This window comes from Pleuronectes platessa, chromosome 7 (assembly GCF_947347685.1).
Source record: "Pleuronectes platessa chromosome 7, fPlePla1.1, whole genome shotgun sequence".
Taxonomy (NCBI): Eukaryota; Metazoa; Chordata; class Actinopteri; order Pleuronectiformes; family Pleuronectidae; genus Pleuronectes; species Pleuronectes platessa.
The window spans coordinates 12,084,965-12,106,049 of record NC_070632.1 but is presented as its reverse complement, the minus strand read 5'-3'; the positions used below and the strand labels follow the sequence as shown (position 1 = coordinate 12,106,049).

General features: G+C 45.0%; 2 protein-coding genes across 10 annotated transcripts in view; one reads left to right on the top strand and one right to left on the bottom strand.

Annotated features, from left to right (window-relative positions):
• Positions 1–461: 461 nt before the first annotated feature.
• On the top strand, positions 462–4,095 carry si:dkey-30c15.13 (uncharacterized protein LOC558731 homolog). 2 transcript variants are annotated; one of them, XM_053426632.1, is made up of 8 exons: positions 462–648; positions 756–917; positions 1,000–1,110; positions 1,187–1,243; positions 1,651–1,761; positions 1,921–2,067; positions 2,204–2,242; positions 3,677–4,095. In XM_053426632.1, the coding sequence occupies exons 2-8, from the start codon at positions 756–758 to the stop codon at positions 3,725–3,727; spliced, it is 678 nt and encodes a 225-aa protein (XP_053282607.1). In that variant the 5' UTR covers positions 462–648; the 3' UTR covers positions 3,728–4,095. The 2 variants fall into 2 exon arrangements, with proteins under 2 accessions (XP_053282607.1, XP_053282608.1); XM_053426633.1 differs by lacking the exon at positions 2,204–2,242.
• Positions 3,919–21,085, bottom strand: part of frmd4a (FERM domain containing 4A) — a 70,401-nt gene continuing 53,234 nt past the window's right edge. For 4 of the 8 annotated variants that reach the window (XM_053426628.1, XM_053426627.1, XM_053426624.1 and 1 more), the window contains exons 12-24: positions 17,752–17,827; positions 16,675–16,817; positions 16,378–16,519; positions 14,394–14,527; positions 14,182–14,304; positions 12,083–12,314; positions 11,912–11,968; positions 11,578–11,815; positions 11,143–11,295; positions 10,592–10,921; positions 9,917–10,494; positions 8,838–8,940; positions 3,919–7,294 (exon numbers count right to left, since the gene is read on the bottom strand). In XM_053426628.1, the coding sequence (XP_053282603.1) occupies positions 7,192–7,294; positions 8,838–8,940; positions 9,917–10,494; positions 10,592–10,921; positions 11,143–11,295; positions 11,578–11,815; positions 11,912–11,968; positions 12,083–12,314; positions 14,182–14,304; positions 14,394–14,527; positions 16,378–16,519; positions 16,675–16,817; positions 17,752–17,827 (2,412 nt within the window). In that variant the 3' untranslated portion in view covers positions 3,919–7,191. Of the gene's footprint in view, positions 7,295–8,324; positions 8,397–8,837; positions 8,941–9,916; positions 10,495–10,591; positions 10,922–11,142; positions 11,296–11,577; positions 11,816–11,911; positions 11,969–12,082; positions 12,315–14,181; positions 14,305–14,393; positions 14,528–16,377; positions 16,520–16,674; positions 16,818–17,750; positions 17,828–18,034; positions 18,399–21,085 lie in introns of those variants that run through there. The other 4 variants (XM_053426626.1, XM_053426631.1, XM_053426630.1 and 1 more) reach the window with 4 other exon arrangements.

The following is a 21,085-nucleotide window of genomic DNA, read 5'->3' as shown; positions in this document are numbered from 1 at the left end:
CAAAAAAGCACTTTTCAGGAAGTTGTTAATAAACTAAAAAACAAAAATTGTTCAGTGTATGAAATTTGTGAACCCTCCTCCCAAACAAAACTAATTGCAGGTGTCGGATTATTTCAACCTGTTCAATTCCATTTCCCTCCACTAGAGGGTGAGAATGTATCACAGTGAAATGGTGGCTTATGTCAAATACATGTGTTCCTCATCCTCTTACAATGGTTGATTTCAAATTCTTTTATAAATTACATATTCATGCAGGAAAGTTGGACAGTATTGATTAACTTTTGTTTCAATGTGAAAGTCATATTATATTATGATCCTATAACCTCAGGTCACTGCTGCAGGGCATTGATCAGCACCCTGATCTCCTCTCTCCCGTGTGTGAGTGATCCAGTCATGGATCACCAGGGAGATAACAGCTAAATACAAAGTGAGTAACAAGTTGCTCCACCTCTTAGTGAACTTTAACCGTTCACTATCAACCGGCTCCAGTGAACTTTGACTCTCTGATGCTCTGTGGTTCACTGACGAGTGAGGCAGCAGAGGGGGGGGAAGGTGTTTACCAGTTTTTAATGTTTCTTATTCTGGTCAGATGAGGGTAAATGAGGACATGAGGGACTGTGGATTCATGAGTTAAAGCTCTCGGGGAAGGTAAGTGGCCTCTCAGGCTGAAATCAAGTGAATCTGAATGAAGTGCGTCGGAGCAGTAAATGGGTTTGGCTCCTCAGCATTGACTTTCCTTTTGTGTTCCTCTACAGATGACTCAGAACATGTTTCAGGAGGGGCTGTACCAGGTGTTCTTTAAAGAGAGGCCTACGACCGGCCCACAGGCCCAGGCCGGTGTTCAGGTGGAGCTGGACAATGCTAGGATCCATCGCTGGTTCGGGACTGTGGTCAACACCAGGCTTCTGGTCAGCGGGGTGAGCTGCCACACACTGGTCAACACATGTGTATCAGCATTGAACCAGTCTGACCTGCTTCATGCTCCCTGTCCCCCCTCAGGTGGTTCAGGTCCTCAGTGCGTTAGTGTGCGTTCTGACCACAGTCACTCACGCTTGTGTGAGCTACAACTGCGCCATCTCCATGACAACGCCTGTGTGGTCGAGCCTATCTGTGAGTTCACGTCAATGTGAATATTTGAGGCTGACTCAGAGTCAGACACCGGGTCTTAACTGTTGTGTTGTTACAGTACGTGGCTGCAGGATGTCTGGCAATGGAGGTTCAGAGAAAAGCCACAAAACTAAAGGTAAATGTTTAATCATTTCTTTCGTCATTATTTTGTACATCAACAAGAGTCCGACCAATAAGGGCTTCTGAGCGCTGATGCTGATATTTGAAATGGTCTTATAACCCTGTTATATATAATAATAATAATATGTTGAAGTCGTTATCAAACCAAAGTAAGATAATTGAGGTTGGATATTTTACAGTTCAACAATAAACTTTATTACAATTAATTGTAAATAAAAAGAAAACACAAAAACATCCAATTATATAGAACAGTTTTTTAACTTAAAATAAGCACAAATTTTCTGCATCGGTTCTCCTGCAAAATAAATACAATTGCATCCATCTGTTAAAGACTCACATGTACAATACACCAGTCGAACTCTAGTATGAACTCACTTGATTTTGCATCTTAACTCCACACAGATCATCATCCTGATGGCTCTGAACGTCTTCAGTCTTCTGTTTGGATTCTCTGCTCTCCTGGCCAACAGTCTCACCTTCACACACCCTGCTCCTCTCAGCACGAACCAACAGGTACCACTGCAGTTCTTCAATTATTCATTTTTATATGTGTTAGTATCTGTTTTTGAGGGAATCCACCTCTCCTCTTGGACGATACTCTGTATGTGTGGAAATGACTGCTTTCTGATCAGTGTGTAATTGTCTTTCTCACTCGCTCCCTGTTGTCACCAGCGTGCCGGCTCTTATGTTGCGAGGGGAACTTCTGTAGCCTTCAGTGTTTTCTGTTTTCTGTCATCACTCTACATTCTCTTCCTGTCCTGGAGAGGCCTGCGTCGCTACTCTGCTCCTCAGGCTCAGGCCTACAACCGGCTCACACAGGTGAATAAAGTAGGACAGGACTTATGAAGGAGGAATTGGCTCAATCAACCAGTAAAACCACAGATAGACAGAACACTATTCAGACTGGATTATCACATGTTGCTGGAGTTAATGTTAGATTCTTTTCTCTGGACAGGATCCGGATGAAACAAATGGACCTTTACTGGACCAAGAGGTGTTTAGTCTGTGAAGCTCTTTCATTCAAACTAGTGTGGACACTCCTCCTGTGTAATCCTGGTTACTGATGTTAATCAGAGACTGTGTGAACACTCCTGATTTAAGATTTGTTTGAGATTAATTTGTTTCATAATAAAGTATCTGCTTGTTGAAAGCTGTTATAAAAGGGAAATCTAACATTAAACAGCTGTAAACAAACCTACATCTGTCCATAATTTAACTGAATATTCGCAGCTGTCGTGGGTTTCATGTTGTTCTGATTTCCACCACTAGAGGGCAGCACTGCCACCGTTTTCTCATGTTAATGTCAGATTCACAGATCAACTTCCTCTATTAAGAATAGAGGATTCTATTTTATAGAGAAAAGTGTTTCTCTTCAAACCAGGAAACCTACATGAGGTTATGTGAGAGGACATCATGAGATGGACTAAATATGAAATGACCTGAGATAATTCACTGATCTGATGATCACTGAGTCTAAAGGTTTAGGCTCCATTGATCTCTTCATCATGTTCAGAGCACTCATCAGTTTATTGATCTATATGAAATGGTGACAACGTCTTACACTCACTTTATCATGAGCCCCAACCCGATTCTAGTCGTATATAAAATGGTAACAGTCTATCGTTAGAGGCTGAACAGCATCTGAAAGGACTTAAAAAAGCATTTATGGCCCTAAAACTTGAGCTGGTCCTCACAAAGATAGATGTCCAAGGCTGCATGGACACAGTGGAGGGTGTGGTGTGTGTGTGTGTGTGAGTATTTAAATGATGGAGTATTTCATTAAGAATATAAAGCAAGGTCATAGAGCACTCCTGTAGAGCACACACACACACACACAAACACAGACACACACACACACACACACACACACACACACATACAGACACGCTAACAGACTTGTGCAAGTGAAAAGAAAAATCCCTCACAGAGCAGCTAGTTTCTCACGGCATGTCGGGCTAACAGCTTCCAGCTGTTGCCTGGTTTGTGGAGCTGCTATGGGAACACACCGAGTACAAAGACTAACATGGGATTCATTAGTGAACGGACACGGGACCAGAATAAAAGAAAAGAATGGTGAGGTTTGGTGTCCTGAAAGAAACTGGATTTGATTCATTTGTTATTAACCACTTTACTGTATGGTGAAACCTCACAACTTCTGTTTGAGTGTGTGTTGTTAACAAGCTGTGTCGCTGGGGTTTCGTGATATGAGTGTACATAGACATGATCGGTTTACTCAGACGTCTCCGTGCATTTTCACTCGAGTGGCTCCATGTTGCAGTCACAGACAGAAAGACTGTTTACAGCCAACCCCTGTCACGACTTGGGAAAATAATCTGCCCATATGTTTAATGAGGGGATCTGCTGCTGGCTGATGAGTCGTTTCCTCTTCTGTCTTTCTTCTGAGTGTATCTCGGTTCTGACTCCACAGGAAATCCTCCCTCTCCTCCTCTCTGAGGGTCAGCGTGTGAGAGGGAAGTGACTGGGGCCTGGATGTGATGACAAGAGAGTGAGTGTGTGCGGAAGTGGTGACTCCATGTGGAGACTCTCACTGATACTCTGACCTCTCAGCTGAGCGGCCTGGAAGGTTTTCAATCTGTGAGGAAGTGAGGGATTAAATAACTTCCTGTCTTTGATTTTCAATGAAGAAAAAAACCAGACGAAAGCATCATCTTGAGAACATTCATCAATAATTTATTTTTCTTACTCTCAAGAACCACCACGGCTTCTCATCTTGAAAATTCATCATCAATTTCCAACAACACAGTTTTGAAAAATGTAAAGTTACTATACAAATTTTTAATAGAAAAAAGAATAAATTAACTGTGGAATTCAGTTTTTTTTTTCTTATCAATTCCACATTTTTTCCTACAACACCTTTAATGTATTGTTACAGTTGAACAGAACTGATAAAATCAAGTTACATGCTCTATTGTCTGCGAGGGGAAGTGTTCTACTATTAAACGGTTTGTTAAAATAAGCTTCATTTTGCACATCTGGTATTGAATCTATCGATAACAGTGAAGAGATGTCTAGATCCTATGTGACAAAGCAGTAACTGGTCATTTTGTAGCACCTGAAAGGGTCGTTACAATGTCGGAACTAAAAAAACAGAAACAATACTGATTCATATAAAATGGAACATTGTTAAAACAATGAATGTCAATGTTAAAAACCCCACAAAACCTTACGGTGCCCCTCCGCACATACAGGAAAAGAATGATAAAAGTTAGTTCACTTCTCTTGGGAGTATTTCAAAAACCGCAAACATCTTAATGGAGCACAGGAAATATGGGCTTTTTTGGAACTACAGAGGGGACGTCACACTTCATCACATCGGGCTCAGAGGTCAGAGGTTTGCACAAGGTCAGAACGGGACCCTCTGGGGGCTGGGGGAGGGGGGGGGGGCTGACACTATGGAGAAAGACGTGCTAATGTTCGCGTCAAGAACTCAGGTGCTGGATGTGTTTAGGGTTGTTATCAGCGGATCTGCCTGGCATGCATGAGAAAGGTCTGAGCGCAGACTCTCAGTGAAAAAAGCTTGGTCAACCTTGAATTCACTGAAGTCATAGCTCCCGATTAAATAGAGTGATGGTAACTGGCGAGTGCTAGTTCCAATCCTGGGTGAAAGACCTAAACAATCTGAGCGAGCGAGGGTGGAGAACTCTCGAAGACCCAGTCATGAATGGGGGCACGAGAGAGGGTTAAACCTTCTCATGGGAAATAGTCTAGAAGGTGGCAGATTACAACAACTGTGCATCAAGGAAACACCACAGCGAGGGACAGAGCCAGATTCACGCCGACGCTCCCGAGCATGATACAGGATTTATCCAGAATCGTCATCTGTCATTATCTTCACATTTTGTGCAAAGACGGAACAACGGGTAAACCTTGATCTGGGGAGCGAAGGGGAACTGGTCCGGGGCCAGCGAGAACGTGCACAGTTCAACTTCCTCTGTACAAAACCAGGTGTGCTTTTCTAACCCTGTTCTGAATATGTGATTGTTGTTTGGGACGTGCGATAAAATAAGTCGCTCCATCTCCAGAGGCTTTTTCCCTCACTTCTTATTATGGCTTGTCGTCTGCCCTGACACTGTGTTAACATTATCTATGAATGAATCTATGTGCTGTAAAAGATACGATTATTTAACGCCTCGTCTGCGGTTCTAGCTTTTCTAGTTGCCTGTTTGCACCTCAAATACAACTCATCAGCAGATGAGAGTGGAAAATGAGAACATACAACAGTAGTAGCTCCAGCCCTCACACACTGTTAACGTTGTGCTTTAAAACCAAAGTACAATCGACTTATTCCTTAACCGGCCGTCTGATGCCAAATCGTATGTGAAGCAGAGTCTTGCTTCCTTGCTGTTTAATAGGATGTCTATGCACTGTGGGGGTTTGAAGGATCTACAGCTCAAACAAGTTGCCGTTCCAGCGCTGAAGTACAGTACAAGTGTAACATGTTTGGCACAAATATATTAGTACTCGTGTGTGCCCATAGATGCAAAGTATTTTGACAGTCAGCGTGTGATCTGTCCAGCACTGAGTTCAGACTGTGTGTGTTCAGTCAGGATGCTGCTGTCATGCTGAAGAGACGCACAGAAAGAGGAGAAGACCCAGCGCTACAGAGGGACTGAGGCAAACACCCAGCGTGGCGTGAGCTGCTAAATAAAACCAAGACCAAAGAGGAGACAGCAGTGATAAAAACAAGATGATTCACTGTTGGGCTTTATCACTTAACAGCCTCAATGTCAAACTACAAACAACGCCAGCAGGTGTCAACAGCCACATCATCTCCTACTGTCAGGGCGGGAGATGACAGATGTGGAGAGCTGGAATGAGATGTTGCAGTAACTCTGATCGTGTGTGGTCATGTTAAAAGATGAAGCTCCAACACAACCCTCCGCGCGCTGGCTCCGGCACTGTTCGTCATCCACCACCATGCGGCCAAACAAACTGTTATGGACAGAGGAATCGTGTAAAGACCAGAGAACGTCGCTCGATGCCAAACACAATAACCAAAACACCATATTCTCCCTGAGACGCACTGAGGAGCCTCAACTCCAGGCATCACAAGGCCGAGAACATGTGCTTCAGTTCACTCAGGACTTACACACCACTTCGTAGACTTGTACAATGTTTGTTATTGCTATAGTCCTCGTCAATATTCCCGTCAGCGTCCCAGAAACCATCCTGCGAATTCACAGCCGCTCTTATCCCCAAGGTGTGACCAGTCAATCCAGTGGTTGTCTTTGGTTGTGGGTTAAAAAACTGAAGAGTCATGTGTGTTAATCCAGATTTTCGAAAAGTTGGTGTCATCTGTTCTTATCTATAATTACGCAGGGAGAAATGAACGAACAGAAACAAGACAAACACAACTGATGGGAGTAATGAAGACCAACACAGTTTGTTTGAGGGCAGGGAATGGGTTATAAACTGGTGGCTCAAATCCAGTAATGATTTGGTGGCAATGCACTAAAGTTTGTTAGATTAGGGGGGGGGAGACGAGATATGAAACGGATCCTGGAAATGGCCGATGGTTGAATTTAGTTGAGTTTGAGTTTCTGTGCTCTCTATCCCCATCGCTTCTTCCCCCTCGTCCCGGGGGGGGGGGGCTCCTTGGTGCTGCAGGGCAACTGTTCAACAGCTGAGGTGGCACGTCTCAGTCTGTCTGATGAAATCCGCCCGAATCAGAGCCCAGTGAGTGTGTCCCTGTCTGGCTGAGCTGTGATAGAGGATGGGGGCATAATAAAGAGAGGAAATGGATGAAGGGCGGGATATAGGGAGGAGGAGGAAGGCTCATATCCAGTCCACCAGTCCGGTCGGGGCAGGATCTTGTAGGGTTTTAAGGATGAGGTTGTTGGTTGTCGATGGGTAGTAGTGAGGGACAGTGGAGAGGCAGTAGGAGAGGGCGACGGGACTTTTCTCGACTCCTAAAGGAAGGTCTCAGACCAGGGTTCCAGGTTTGGCCTTGTCGTGTCCGTACCACTGCACATCTGCCAGCTCCGAACACAGGGGGCTGCTGAGGAAACAGCTGTCACTGAACGACCTGCGGAGGAAGAGAGAGCAGGATGGCACTGACGTCACATAACAGCTCCTCATTTCTAAAAGGAAATCAATCAAACAAATCTAAAAGACCATCATCTACACGCTTTTCTAGTTGTCAGCATTCGTTTTTAAGAAGAACGTTCTCTTGGTGCCACACGCTCAGCACAAGGTTAAGTCTGTCTATTAGTAAATCCTGTAAGGGAATCAGCCACATTATCAGAACACAGAGCAGAGCACATGCAGAGATCAGATACAGATGCAGCCAGACGAGCACCTGACACACACACCTCCACCCAGCAGAGCGGGAACTTGTGAACCCTCGTCGTTGTCGGCCCCCGCACAGTCGATGAGACATTCGAGCTGTTTTCAGACGTGAACATGAAGATGTCCGGAATAAACTGTGAGGATATTCTCTGGATTTCGCTTTTTTTTATATAAAGAACGCAGCAGATTGTCTGAGTCAGACCTGTTCAGAACAACAGGGAATTCTCTGGAGCGTTGAGGCGAGAGGTGGTGCCTGGGTAGAGCTTAGCAGGACATGATGCATGGACCCTGCTGCAGTCGGCTCTTAACACCAAACGTTCTCGAATCTCATTGTCATTTCAAGTAAACGTATTTGTCAGCCTCTTCTACAAGAATGGCACTTTTTCATCCTGATATTTGAATTCTTTTTCTTTTTCTATTTCAGTTTCGCGTTTGTCTCGTGTTAGAAAACCTCATCAATGCATAATCTTTATTATTCTCACCCGTGTCATTGGTTTGTACTAGGGGGCGGATATTAGCGTTCTCGCATACATCCACTCTGGATAATTTCAGGAGATAATCCAGAGTTCAGTGCATGTCTGAAAGCATCTGTATTGTGTATTTATTGTGTACAGAAAGATTTCCACAATCTTGTGAAAATTTGTCCCAATATATTTTTTGCCTAAAGTTCCTTTTTTGTGCAATGTCTGCTTATGCTGCTGCTGTGTCTTCCCAACAGTACACACTCTAGGTCTAGACCACTGGGAGGCCGAAAGCACAGACAGTACCTCTATGCGTCAGAGCTGGGCTGAGGGGGAGACTGACAGACGTCCTCAGTAGGAGAGCAGTCTGCTGTGCCTCTAAACCAGGAGAGAGGACACACACACAAGGAAAGAAGGGTTAGTACGGACAGAGAGAGAGAGACGAAAAAGAAACGACAATATTAGGTGGTAGAAAAATTGCTCCGTGAGGACAGACGTTGTGAGAGATAGGACGAGAACCAGAGGGAGTGAAGATGCAGTGTTAAAAACATTTACACAAATAGCATGAAAAGCCAAGAGGAGTGTTATGATTTGAGTACGAAAGAAAAGGTTTTAAATAGAGTTTAGTCTTCAGAATAACAGACACTGACACAGACACAACCGACAGTCAAAGCTTGTGGGGGTGTTACTGTGATGTGATGGTGAGAAGGAAGCTGAGAGGGCAGCATCCAGTTCGTCCTAAATTTAAGATGAAGTCACATCCTCAATCATTTTGTCCCCCTGTTTCAGCCGCTTCATGTGTGTGTGTGTGTCTCTTACCCGCTCTGCCAGTTGAGGATGTGCTGTGGGCTACAGGGGGGAGTGGGTGTTGCTGCGTGCTCACTGGAGGGCGTCATACTCCTCTGGCTGTGAGGGGACGCGGCTATGGGGGGGGGACACGGACAGTTAGTCAGGCTGAATAAGATACAGCAGCATGAGATAAAAAGAAACAAATATATATAAACACAGGGAAAACTTTGTACACTTTCTCTCCCCTCACAAAGCTACAGTTCTAATCCAAAATGATGCATCACCATACATTTGTCCAAAACAACGACTGCAATTTACTCCCATATAACCTTTATACAATCTAAACACAACTCTGCCTTTTGGATTTTTAAAGATATCTGTTTGTGTAACTCAAGTTGGTGCAGTGACATTTGATATCCACTATATTTGTGCTCTTTTGTGAGCACAAATATATTTGTGTGTGTTCTGAGGTACTGTCAGTAATCCACATGTGATGGCGAAGTACATCCTGCATAAGGCAGCACATTAAGGCCGATTAATGGCTCTGCATCGAAGCTACGCCATGGGTACCCACGTAGGGTAAGCACAGGGCCTACATCATTGTGAGTACTTATAGTTGTGCGTAGGTGTGTGTTTGTCACTACGCCGTAAACGCTAGAGGCCTTCGAGTTTCTATGCTACTGTGTTGGTGTTTCTTCCGGTTTCCGGTCATGCTCTGGCATCTCCGATTACTTCAGAACAATGGTGATTGTTATCATGCTGGAGCTGGAGCTGATGACGTCGGAGGAGATGTCAGTGCGGTTTGCGTTGCCTGGATGTGTGGCTACATCTTTGGGGAGCTGCGTGTCAGGGTATGGCTTCAGAGTACGTACTGGAGGAGCCGGGGATTGATCCTATGATCTTCCAGTTGGTGGAAGACCCGATCTACCTCAGCCTTGAATCTCATAACCTCAAGTCCTTCTAGCATTTAAGATTAAAATTGTCAGAGCTCTGAACACACATAATTATTTGTTGAACTATCAACTCCCAGGCTTTAATCCTAAACACAATGAAGAAATTATTTTCTCCAAATGACAAAAGGTTGATGAGAACACATGAAGGGGACCCACCTGGTGAGCCCTTGGCGAGTGCCCCTACTCTGCTCCCTCGTCCATGTCCCAGAGTGCCTTGCAGTGACCCTGTCTCGGAGGAGGTGGACCCCGAATGTGAATGATTCCTCTCCTTCACGCTCCCTGAGGACCTCTGGTACCAGCATCGTAGTTCATCAGATACCGCTGTCCTCCCCCCTCCTCCTCCACCACCCTCTCGCCCCAATGACGGAGTCCGTACGATTTGAGAGCGCGACGGCGTGAGACGGCCGCTCCCCTCTCCTCCTTCCTCTCCCCCCCAGGCCTCCTTGTACAGTCCCCCGGCTGTGTAGGAGCTGGACGTCTTGAACTGGGCCTTCACGCTGTAGTGGCCCTCCTGATCGCTCTCCAGGCTGCGCACCACCACGGGGTTGGGGCTGCCCTCCACGTACAGCGGGTACTCCTTGATGCGGTACTGAGAGGAGGGCTGGCTCTGGCTGTGGAGGTAAACTCCGTGTTGTCCCCCTCCCATGCTGCCTCCACCGGACCCGACAGAGCCGTTCTTAGCTGCCAGGTTTGGCATGGAGCCGGAGTTAGAGGAACCCAGGTTTCCAGCAGACCTGGACACAGAACACAAGTCAACATCTTATCTATTTTTTTATACATATGATAAAGCAGGGATTGTGTCAAGTAACCCTGTATCTCCACCACTATTACCTGTGCCTTTGCCTCTGCCTCTGCCTGGCTTTGGAGGGTGAGTCCTCTCCCAGTGTAGAGTAGTTGGGGTTGCTGCCAGGGGGTCCACCAGCGGGGTAGTAATGCTCTGAGCTGCTTTGGCTGGTGCACGATGAGCAGTCATCCAGAGGGTCAGAGCCATTGGAGCGTCCTGGGACCAGGAAGAATTCCGGACTGCCCAGTGTTCCCAGGGTGTGCGGGTGTGTGTCAGGGTCGGACGTGAGCAGCTTGCCCTGGGACTCGAGGCTGGAGCTGCGGTTCCTAAAGTGCTGAGCGAGACTGTGCAGACGGGTTGGACTGATGTCCACTGACCTGTAAGAAGGAATTAAAAGAAACCACTTTCAGTTCATTTGGAAACTCTCAAAGGCAGTTAGACAAACAAGAGAGAGCTGTAGGTCCTGTGACCCCATTCTAATTGGGAACTTTAAACACTCATCATTTCTTATCTTGTTGATATTTATATAATCTGTTATGTTAACCAAAGTGATTTAACCCTTGAATAAACATTTAAAAGTGAAGGCTTCAAGACTGACCGAGTAGAATGTACATAGTGTGGGTTCCTGGTCCTCAGGTCCGGGGTCGACGGCATGCTGGACTGAGAGTTCCAGTGAGGGAGGCTCCTGATGGGGCTGCTCTGCAGAGAGTTACTGCCTCCTGCTTCTGCACTGCCCGAACTCGGGAACCGCCTGTGAATTAGGAAGTTGCAGGGAAAATGGTCAAATATTTCCTATTAATTCGAATACATATACTGTATGCAATTTAAAGAGGCATCCTGCATCAACCTACATTTGAGGTGTTCAAGCACGCCCGACTCAGTGAGGTATAATAAAAAATAAGTGAACTATAACTTGAATGCACTTGTGGTTGTTATAACAGTTTACTGAAATAACTTTGAGAAGCCTCACACATGAACATTAATATACTGTAGATCTTCTACTAAGGGATGTCTAACATGAAGTTGCTCCTACCTTGAGTGAGAGGAGCGTTTCTTGACTTTTTCATAGGGCTCATCCAGTGACGATTCACTCCAGATCTTGGGCTTGATGGGTGATTTGTCGTAGTCTGAGCGCGTATAGTGCAGGTGTCGCAGGCCGTCCAGGGACTGCGGGGGAGGGGGCCGACTGTGAGATGGAGGCCGAGGAGGGAGGCCCTTGTGAGGTGATGCTACTGGAGAGAAGGTGGGGGTTCCTGTAACTTGAGGGTCATCTGAAAAAGAGAGATAATTGAAATAAGATTCCACACCAGTTTTCATCATTATAACAAACTATATATCTGGGAATAACAAGTAGGCTCAAGACTCACCATCATCTAAGACCAGTGCGTCGGACAGTGAGCTGTCTTCAGAACCAATATTGGCTTCTAAAGAACAGAGAAACAAAAGCTAGGTGTTAGAGATTACGCAAAGCTTTCTGAAAATAGTACAAAAGAAGAATACTGGCAACTATAGCTCATATAAATAGTGTTTATTGGTACCTTCAATGATAAGTGATGCTCTCTGCGTCGGTTTCTTTCCAGAGCGGACCCGGCAATCATTGATAGAGTTCTCAATTTCCTGGAGCTTCTTCAGTGCGTTCAGATAAGACGTCTTCCTCTGTTTCTTCAGCTTCTTACTAGTTAGGTGAGGATCGCTGGCCAGACGCCGGGCTGCCTCTGTGATCTGGGACTGAATGGCAAACTCCCGCTCCAACCGCTCCAGCTCCTCTTCCTGGGATAAACACACACACACACACACACACACACACAGAGGATTTTAGTGCCAGCAGAGTGACACAAGCAAGCGCAAAAACACTGGATTTGCTCACAGTTTTAGCATCAGAAATCGACTCAGAATCCAAAATCAACAAAGCTTCGTTTGCAGACACGTATTCAGGCTCTAACTCTCCCATGAACGCGTTTGGTTCAACACAGGCCGAGCTTTGCCAGAGAAAACACACAGAGGAAATAATTTATCTGTGCTGCCGCCCCGCACTTTCTCACCACTGCATACTGACACACTCTGTCCCCAAATAATAAAACCTCTCCATCAATCCGTCCTCTCCTCCGCTACACCTCTCCTGAGATTTGTGAAGCAGAGACTGTAAGGTGTACCAATAAAAAATATACTTGTCAAGCTACAACATAGAAAATGTGTTTACAGCCATATGTGTGTCTGTGTAACAGAATACATGTTGTCGTACACTGTTCTATAATACAGCATAGTAGAAACTTGTGAATGTAATTACAGATAAGTAGCAGAGTTAAGGCAGTCTTGTTACACAGACGCACACATTGTACAGCATTTAATGTGTACACGCATGTGTCAGAAAACACATGATTTGACTTCCCCCCCTGAGAGAGAGAGAGAGAGAGGGGGGGGGGGGGTTGTGTAAATCGAATCGGGTCGACATCTTATTGGACGACCTCAGTTCTGTGGAATCCCTCTCACTAACAGCACATCGCACTGCTGCCAGGGCGGCTTCTGTTTCTATGTGTGTACGAGTTGAAGGTGTTCAGCATGAATTAAGAAACACCATCTTTATGCTTTGCAAAGCAGTTGTGTGATAATGTGTCCACCGGATTTTTTTGCAAAGCTTAAAACCTCAGCAGCCCACATGCCTGCACACATACGAAAACACACACAAAATCCTACTATCACCACTTCCTATGGCGAGCATGCCGCCAGACTATTTTTAGATGTTCTGCTGTTCTGGAAAATCTACCCATGGCACAAAAAAAGACAGCAAGACAAAGACGCAGTACAGCTACTTACGACTCAGACTGGTGCTTTGCAGTGCTCTCACTTTCCTTTGCTTTCTTAACAAATGAGCAGGGATCACTTAATAATCATCAATCATCACCCTGTGCCATTTTACGCACAAGGTTTTGTGTTAATTCTGAACAACCTGTAAAATCCATTAAGTGTTTAACCTTTATTTGGCCAAAGGTCATTTTATATATGTTTTAAAATTGTTATTTATAAGTTCACATGACAATCTCTATAAGTTCAATAGTGAAATATGCTAGATGTTATATTTCTGTTTGTGTCATTCTGCTTTGAGGCACTAGGGTACAGCTGCGTCCTTTTAGGTTTAAGATAGGTGATAGGCTGTAAAGCCGTTTGGATTCTTATAACAGGCTGTGAAGTCAAATGAGCTTTGGTTCGACACAGGTTTTTCGTTGTGTGACATGTAGATAATATAGATCTAAGTGTGAATAAAGCACGATGTCGGTAATGGACCAAGCTGAGATGCAAATTCCGATCACCTGTTAAACTGTAGAATTAAGACCACCCAGATTTAAATCTGAACAAGATGCTCTGCTGGCTTTGTGGCTTAAGACCTTGGAGGATGGTAAAACAGACACTTGATCTGCACTGAGCTGTTAAACAGCAGTTGTGATCAATAAAGCCGATCCTCTGCACAACATCATTCAACATATTCCAATTCCTCCAGCCCAGTGCCCGTCAGAGATACATGAAGCAGTTTGTTTCAAACACTGACACCTCCTCACCTCCTGTTTTCCCTAAACTTGTGCACAGACATTGGAGAGTGTGGTCATGTGGTACAAAGAAGAATTGAGAGTTGAATCTTCACCTCTCCCTTAGGAAGAATCTTCTGCTCGTCCAGTTTGTAGGCCGTACCGATCTTTCTTCTCACTGTGGGCAGCTCCTCTCCCACATCCAGAGGGTATTCCTTCGGAAGCTTTCCTGTCAGTTCCTGGAAAACACAAGAGTGTGCCAGGTTAATAAAGTTAGGAAAGAAGAGCTAAAAGGTATTTTGATTTTCAAAGTTGTGTTTTCTCATACCGCCTCTCTGATGCAGATGTTCTTCAGTTCCTCTAGTCTCTGTTTTAGCGTTTCCTCCAGAGCTTCCTGCCTGGCCCTTAGTGCTGCCAGCATGTCCTTCTTAGCTGTCTGGGAGCTGTCTGATTCCTGAGAGCCTGAGGGGTAAAGACAGCACAAGACGTGAGGGCAACAGGAGGAGCCAGTGTGTGTATGTTTAGTTTTGTGGGGACATTCTGTGGAGACGATTGTGGAGGGGAAGTAGAAAATGGTTCATGCACCTGCGAGCCTTGCAGGATGTTTACAGGGAAGTGAATGGTGTGTTTCGATAAGGAAACTGAGTTTCAATGTTTCAAGGAATGGGCAGTTTAGGACAAAGTCTGTGACGCACAATTTCCAAGTCTCAGATTGTGCCAGTCTTGTTTGCAACATGCCTGGTTGAAAACAACACAAACACTACGACACACACACACACACACACATTCTGTTTCTCTCTGTTGCTCTCTCTGTGACCCTCTGTGGTTCACTATCCAGTCAAATATAGCATCAAAACAAAACTAACCACTGCTGAAACTTGTGGCAGCACGACATTTTCTATGGTTCCAAAACAGTTATAATTAAGTTATGTGTTTTAGATCTGTTTAAGCAACATCTCCTTCAGAGTTTTAATTTGATTTGACAAATCCTACAATCTAGATCTTTCTGTTTAAACTGCCACAGACAGAGAGGAGCTGGCTGTGGCAGTAATCGGAGGAACATAGAGGTGATTAAAAAACAATTCTCAGTGGAAAGGAAGATCGAGCTTTGGCTTTTAGTAAGTCCCAAAACTCTGCCCACTGAACTCAGACAGACTCGCTCTTTAGCTTCTTTTATATTCCTTTTTGGTTTCCATTTATTTATTTGTTTATTTCGATTTATTCCCTGATCTGTTTTTTCAGCTTTTAATATTTTGTTCCTTCCTGTTAAGCCTTTTGTAACATTTTGAGGAAAAGTGCCATATAAATAAACTTTATTATTATTATATATGTGACACAGCCACTCTTGTGATGTATTTATGTTGCTGGGCAAAGATGGCTTCCAGTCAGCGAGCTGCAGATCATGAAATCTGACAAACACAAAAAGCTGACAAACACCAATGAGACAACTGACAAGACTAAGTCAGATTAGACAGAGACACAGTGTGTGATGAGCCGGGGGGGCTGGGGGGTGGAGGAACTAAAGAAGAACAGAGAGGAGAGAAAAGGGAGATAAGGAGGACTGGAGAGCTGGAGAGATAAAGGGCAAGGATTAGGGAGGAAGGGAGAGATTTATGTATCTTTACTGACAGAAATAGAGGTTAAGGAAGAAACAGATGCAATCAGAGGAACAAGCAGGAAATTATTAGTGAAGTAGAACATTCCTGCAACAGTAATTGATTGATAAGATGTACTGTAATCTAAATATCTGCATGCCAGGACTAACATACTTGTCTCTGCAGCAGTAGCTAACTTGGTGGTGCAGTAATTGTGTTTTGCGACACACTTACATGGCTGTTTGGGTTTAAAAGGGTATTTTCCTCTCTATGCTTATTTTAGCTCATGTCTGTCACACTCGTTACTCGTTCAGCACAGATAAGCATTGTTTCGAAGGCCGAGGCAAAGTTCTCCTCATTCTTTCACTCTCTAAATTTAGAGGGGGCCGGGGCCTCTGGAGGATGAGTCTGTGTGTCTTGGGGGGGGTGGGAGTGGTACATACAGAAAGACGGTGGGTGGGGATTTGTGTACAGTAGATGTGTGAGAACATTCAGCAGAGATTCAGGGGCCTCTTTCCAGAAGCAGCTGTTTCTGTCCCTCCAGTTGTCAACAAGACTCCCCTCATTACCACATATGCAACCACAAATACACTCACATATCAGAATTCCTCTCTCCCTCTTTGTCCATTCACACCCCCCACACACACAGAGACACACATACATCCTCTTTTCCCCTCAAACACACGCACACACACTCGATACAGACTATAAACTGACCTGAGGAGAGCAGACTGCCACTGCTGCCACTGATAATCTTGCCCTTGCTGCCCATGTTGGCAAGTTTGGAGGTCTTCAGAGTTCCTGTTTCCGTGAGGTCTATCGCAATTTCACTCAAGCTCCGTGCTGCGTGGATCTTTGACTGGACAGACAAGAACACAGAGAATGTTTCAAGATACGACATGAAGCAGAGTCATTGCAAGCCTCTTGACAACGCTTGCAGCGTTTGCGTGTACATTTCTAAGTAGGTCTGTGGTCTGTGTGCTTTGAAGTGTGTGTCTTGTGAGACTGACTGACCTTGCTCTGCTTGCGGTCCAGGTAGAACTGGTGTTGGCTGATGGCCATGGCCCAGATGGACTTGATGAGGGCGGGACAGGCGTACCACGTGTGCACAGCGATGCCACTGTGACCAAACGTCCTTCTTGTCACCGACGCCCTACAGTAGAAGCGGACACAAGGCCTCCTTATACACACTGAATACAAAAGACAGCTACACGTAGGCAGCAGTGAAAACACTCAATTCTGCTACCACCACGACTATTAACAAAATGACGAGTGCTGCGGCTGCTGTTGAGAAGGATGAAATAATATTAGAGGTCTGAGAGAGCAGACCTGATAGAGATATTTCTTGCAGCGCCACACACGATGTTCCCCATTGTTTACTCATCCTTGTTTAAACACACATCTGTAGCTGAGCAACAGACCCGCTCGCCCCAAATGACAGCCTCCTTCAAAGAAAACACCACTGCTCTCTCTTTCACCCCGTCTGTCTCGCTTTCTCCCTTTCCCTCCCTCCCTCCGTCTGTAGAATAACACTCAGCATATATAGCCCTGTTAAATAAACATGAGAGAGGTCACTTCCTCCGCAAAACAGCCATTACTTAGCCATCTCTCCTTCTATCAAGGGTTTGCCCTGCATGTGTGTGTGAATGTGTGTCTGAGAGAGAGAGAGAGAGAGAGAGAGCACATGATTTTGTGCATGTGGCCGCACAAGTGTGTTAATAATCAGCATATCAATCTATGTCAGGCTCCACTGGGACATCCCCAATATCTTGCTCTATTGCCAAGACAAATACTACAACCATTATGGAATTAGATTCAAATCTCTCCTTTCCTGCTCCGCATCGTCTGTAGCTTCAGTTTTTACACATTCACATATGGCACAGTGGTAATGTACAGTAAATGCTACTGGACTGCATCCATAACTGAGGGGAAACTGAAACACTTTGAAATAACATTCAATCATGAAAGAAGGAGCCATATGAGATAATAATCATCCAAGCAAAGATTCAACATTTAAACTTGAAATAAAAATAAGCAAACGTTTGAAAGTCAAACTGTAGCAAGTTGACAAGTTTGTGATATAAAATTACCTCCTGGGGTCATGAACTTCCACTGAAAACTTCTTCTCTCGGAAATAGAGGTTCTCCAGCTGACGCCATTGGAACACCTGAGGTTCAGGAGAAACACACAATCTTCAGGGCTTGCTCGTGCAAAAACAAGCCTCACACTAAATCCACACAGCTTTCAGCCAAATCCTCTTTTCTCGTCTATGTATGTTCCAATTTGTTATGAAAAAAAAAATTCAATGGATAAGGAGGAGGAGAAAAATGGAAGGAGGAGTCATGAGCAGAGAAGGAGGTGGAGAGAAGAGGACCTCGTCTGGGGCTCTCTGATCAGGTCCAGACCAGGCTGTCCTGTCCACAGCGGATCCCTGCGCTGGATGACCTCACTCTAGAGAAAGACAGTGTGAGAGGGAGGAGGCTTTCTCTCCTTTGCTCAACTTTTTTTCTCCTCCTCTCTTTTCCGTCTACTTTATGAACCATCGGCTTCTCTTTAAATGAAGCCAAAGCCAGCTGGGCGAGAAAGTTTCCCCCCAGACGTACTCCGCAGCATGTGTGTGTTGCTTAAATCCTCCCAGACGCAAGGGAACAGAACGTTTTTGGATGGTGGGTGTTCACCATCTGCAGGCATGTGTGTGTGTGAGTGTGCTGGTCGAGAGAAAGTGTGTGAAGTTAGGTTTCCACCTCTCCTGGAGCTTTGCTATGAGGGAGGGGGCGTTCATGCATTCCCTCCTCCTGACCCCTCCTCCCTCCCTCAGGGACTGTGCTTCCTGCTCTGGGCCCTGTGGCTGGGAGGTGTGTGTGTGTGTGTGTGTGTGTGTGTGTGTGTATGTGTATGTGTATGTGTATGTGTATGTGTGTGTGTGTGTGTGTGTGTGTGTGTGTGTGTGTGTATGTGTATGTGTATGTAACAAGGGGTCAGGGGAGGAGTGATGAAGGGGGAAAAAGGTTTATGTGGCCCCTGCAATTGAAGTGCTCTTGCTTTGTTTAGTCAGACCTCGGTTCTACACACACACCCACGCACACACAGTGACATTGTCGGAGCCTGTTTCTTGTTAAGAGAAAAGGTGGTGTGGGCTATTTCAGAACACAAAGGGCCTGCAACTATCAGCTGGAGCAGGCATGCAAACATGGACACACACCACGCACACACAAAAACGTCTGACAGCCACGCACCAGCCATTAAGTGAGGGAAGTAGAAAACAGGCAAACAGGGGGAATCGAAACAAAGTCAAAGACCCGGCTATGACAGGATGAGGGAGGAAAAGAACGAGGAGAAAAGGAGCTGAGGGAGGAACAGGTCACAGCCCAGGAATTTGAACAGGCTGGGAAAACAATGGACAGATGGATGACAGGGAGGAAAGGGAAGGAGGCGGAGAAATATTACCAAGACAGAATGTAAACACAATCTAATGTATGTATTTATGCACAATGTGTGTGTGTAGTGCATGAGTATGAAGAAAGCAAACTGGTGCTCTTATCAAGATTCTTTGTGTACCGTAAATTTTCAATGGAGTGTGAAGTGCTAATGTAGCATGGTGCTATTAATAGTGGGCAGGGAAGATAGTGAGAGTTTGCTTTGGTGTGTGTGTGTGTGTGTGTGTGTGTGTGTGTGTGTGTGTGTGTGTGTGTGTGTGTGTGTGTGTGTGTGTGTGTGCGTGTGCTGGCTACATGTGGAGCGGAGCCGTAGAGATAAAACAGGTGTTTGTAACTGTGTTCAGGCACGAGACCACTACAGTTATCTTTTGCAGTGTTGCGGTAATTTTGTAAGTGGACTTTGATGTTTTCAGGATAAGTTTTTCATGTTCAAATTGGGTTTAAATATAAATGGAGAACGTTAACAAAAGTTACACGACTTTGAACAAAGGGCAACAAGGTCAGTGTCGAGTTTAAAACTAGACATCTTGTGTTGTGTTTTCGTGCGGCTTCAAACGGTTGCTCCTAACATATGCATATTGTGAGAATGGGACCTTTGTAGTCTTTGTGACTACTTTGTGAATAGCTTTAATATCTGATGAAATCCTGCAGACAGACTCTTTCTTGAACTCTGTTCTGCTATTAGGGCGAGGGCCCTGCATGTCTATGTGCGTCAGCTATAAATCCTCCCTCTGACTGTGAAACACTTACTGGCACAAACACACACACGACAAAGGGAAGTCACTGGTCATTGTTCACAAGCAACTGGGTGCTCATATGCACGAACCCATGTCTGTCTCATAATAATATCTGTGAACATGATTACACATCCGTTACAGATGAAAAAGGTCAGATGAGATAGAGGGTAAAGGTCTTTATTCTGTGCGGTTGACTCCCTGTGGACTCTGGGAAGAATAGAACGTTTAAATAGCAAAGGCCAGAATAACTGTGAGGCCACGTGTTGTTATTTTCTAGAGGTGGACCTGAGGGTACCAAAGACTATTGTTTCACCAATAGGTGGGGTTCTGGTGAGCAATACCACATCCACCAGTTGTCATGGAAATACAGTTATACAGTGGGGTTGCTTCCTGTTGTTTTTGTTTTGGTTGTGGTGTTTCAGTGGGAGGAAAAACCCGAAATGGAAATAAAGCTCCTTATTTGCTCAAAATGCAACATAGACAGAGTTTGGCTGAAGTAAATGAGTGTGTGAATCCACTGCAGAAAATAGAAACCTGCACTGAAATGCAAGTAAGATGACGACAGTTTTCACTATAGTCTTTTGTTTTTCATTGTGGCTTCATCGGTGTCGACAGAAGCTGCTCCGTGTTAAGTCAGTCAGTCTGGTAGTCAGTCAATACACAGACCCTATAATTTCTCCCTTAATGAGTCAGATCCCACTAACAAGGCATTAGCACGTGTGTGGTTAGGCTGCAGGCCCCTGTCAGTGTGTGTGCTGCATGTGGCCTGCGGTGAGCAGAGGGGTAAAAGTAGTATCCCCAAATAAACGTGGAGGGTGCAGTGGATGGTTTTCATTTAGAAACAACAGGAACTCCCCTCGTAAAGAGACAAATTAAACGCAACTGCCTTTAGTACACATACCCACACACCTACAGTATAATACGGCTCTGCTGAACATCATGGAGTCAATTATTAATAAATAAAAAGGTTTGTGATGAAAACATAAACAAATTGGTTCAAAATGTCACATAATTAGTGTTCTCCCTCACTGGGCTGAAAATGTGAACAGTGACAAACTGGTGATTACACTCTGACTCAGTGGTTACTGGTAGTGGACTGGCCGGCTGATTGACTAATCACCAAATCAAATGCTCTTCCTCCAGTCTGTTGAAACAGGGATGACTCGCATTACTAAAATAACATGGAACGCTGCTGGTGACCTCTATGAGTCTTTTACTGTGAAACGATGACCAGCTTTAATAAAGAAGCAA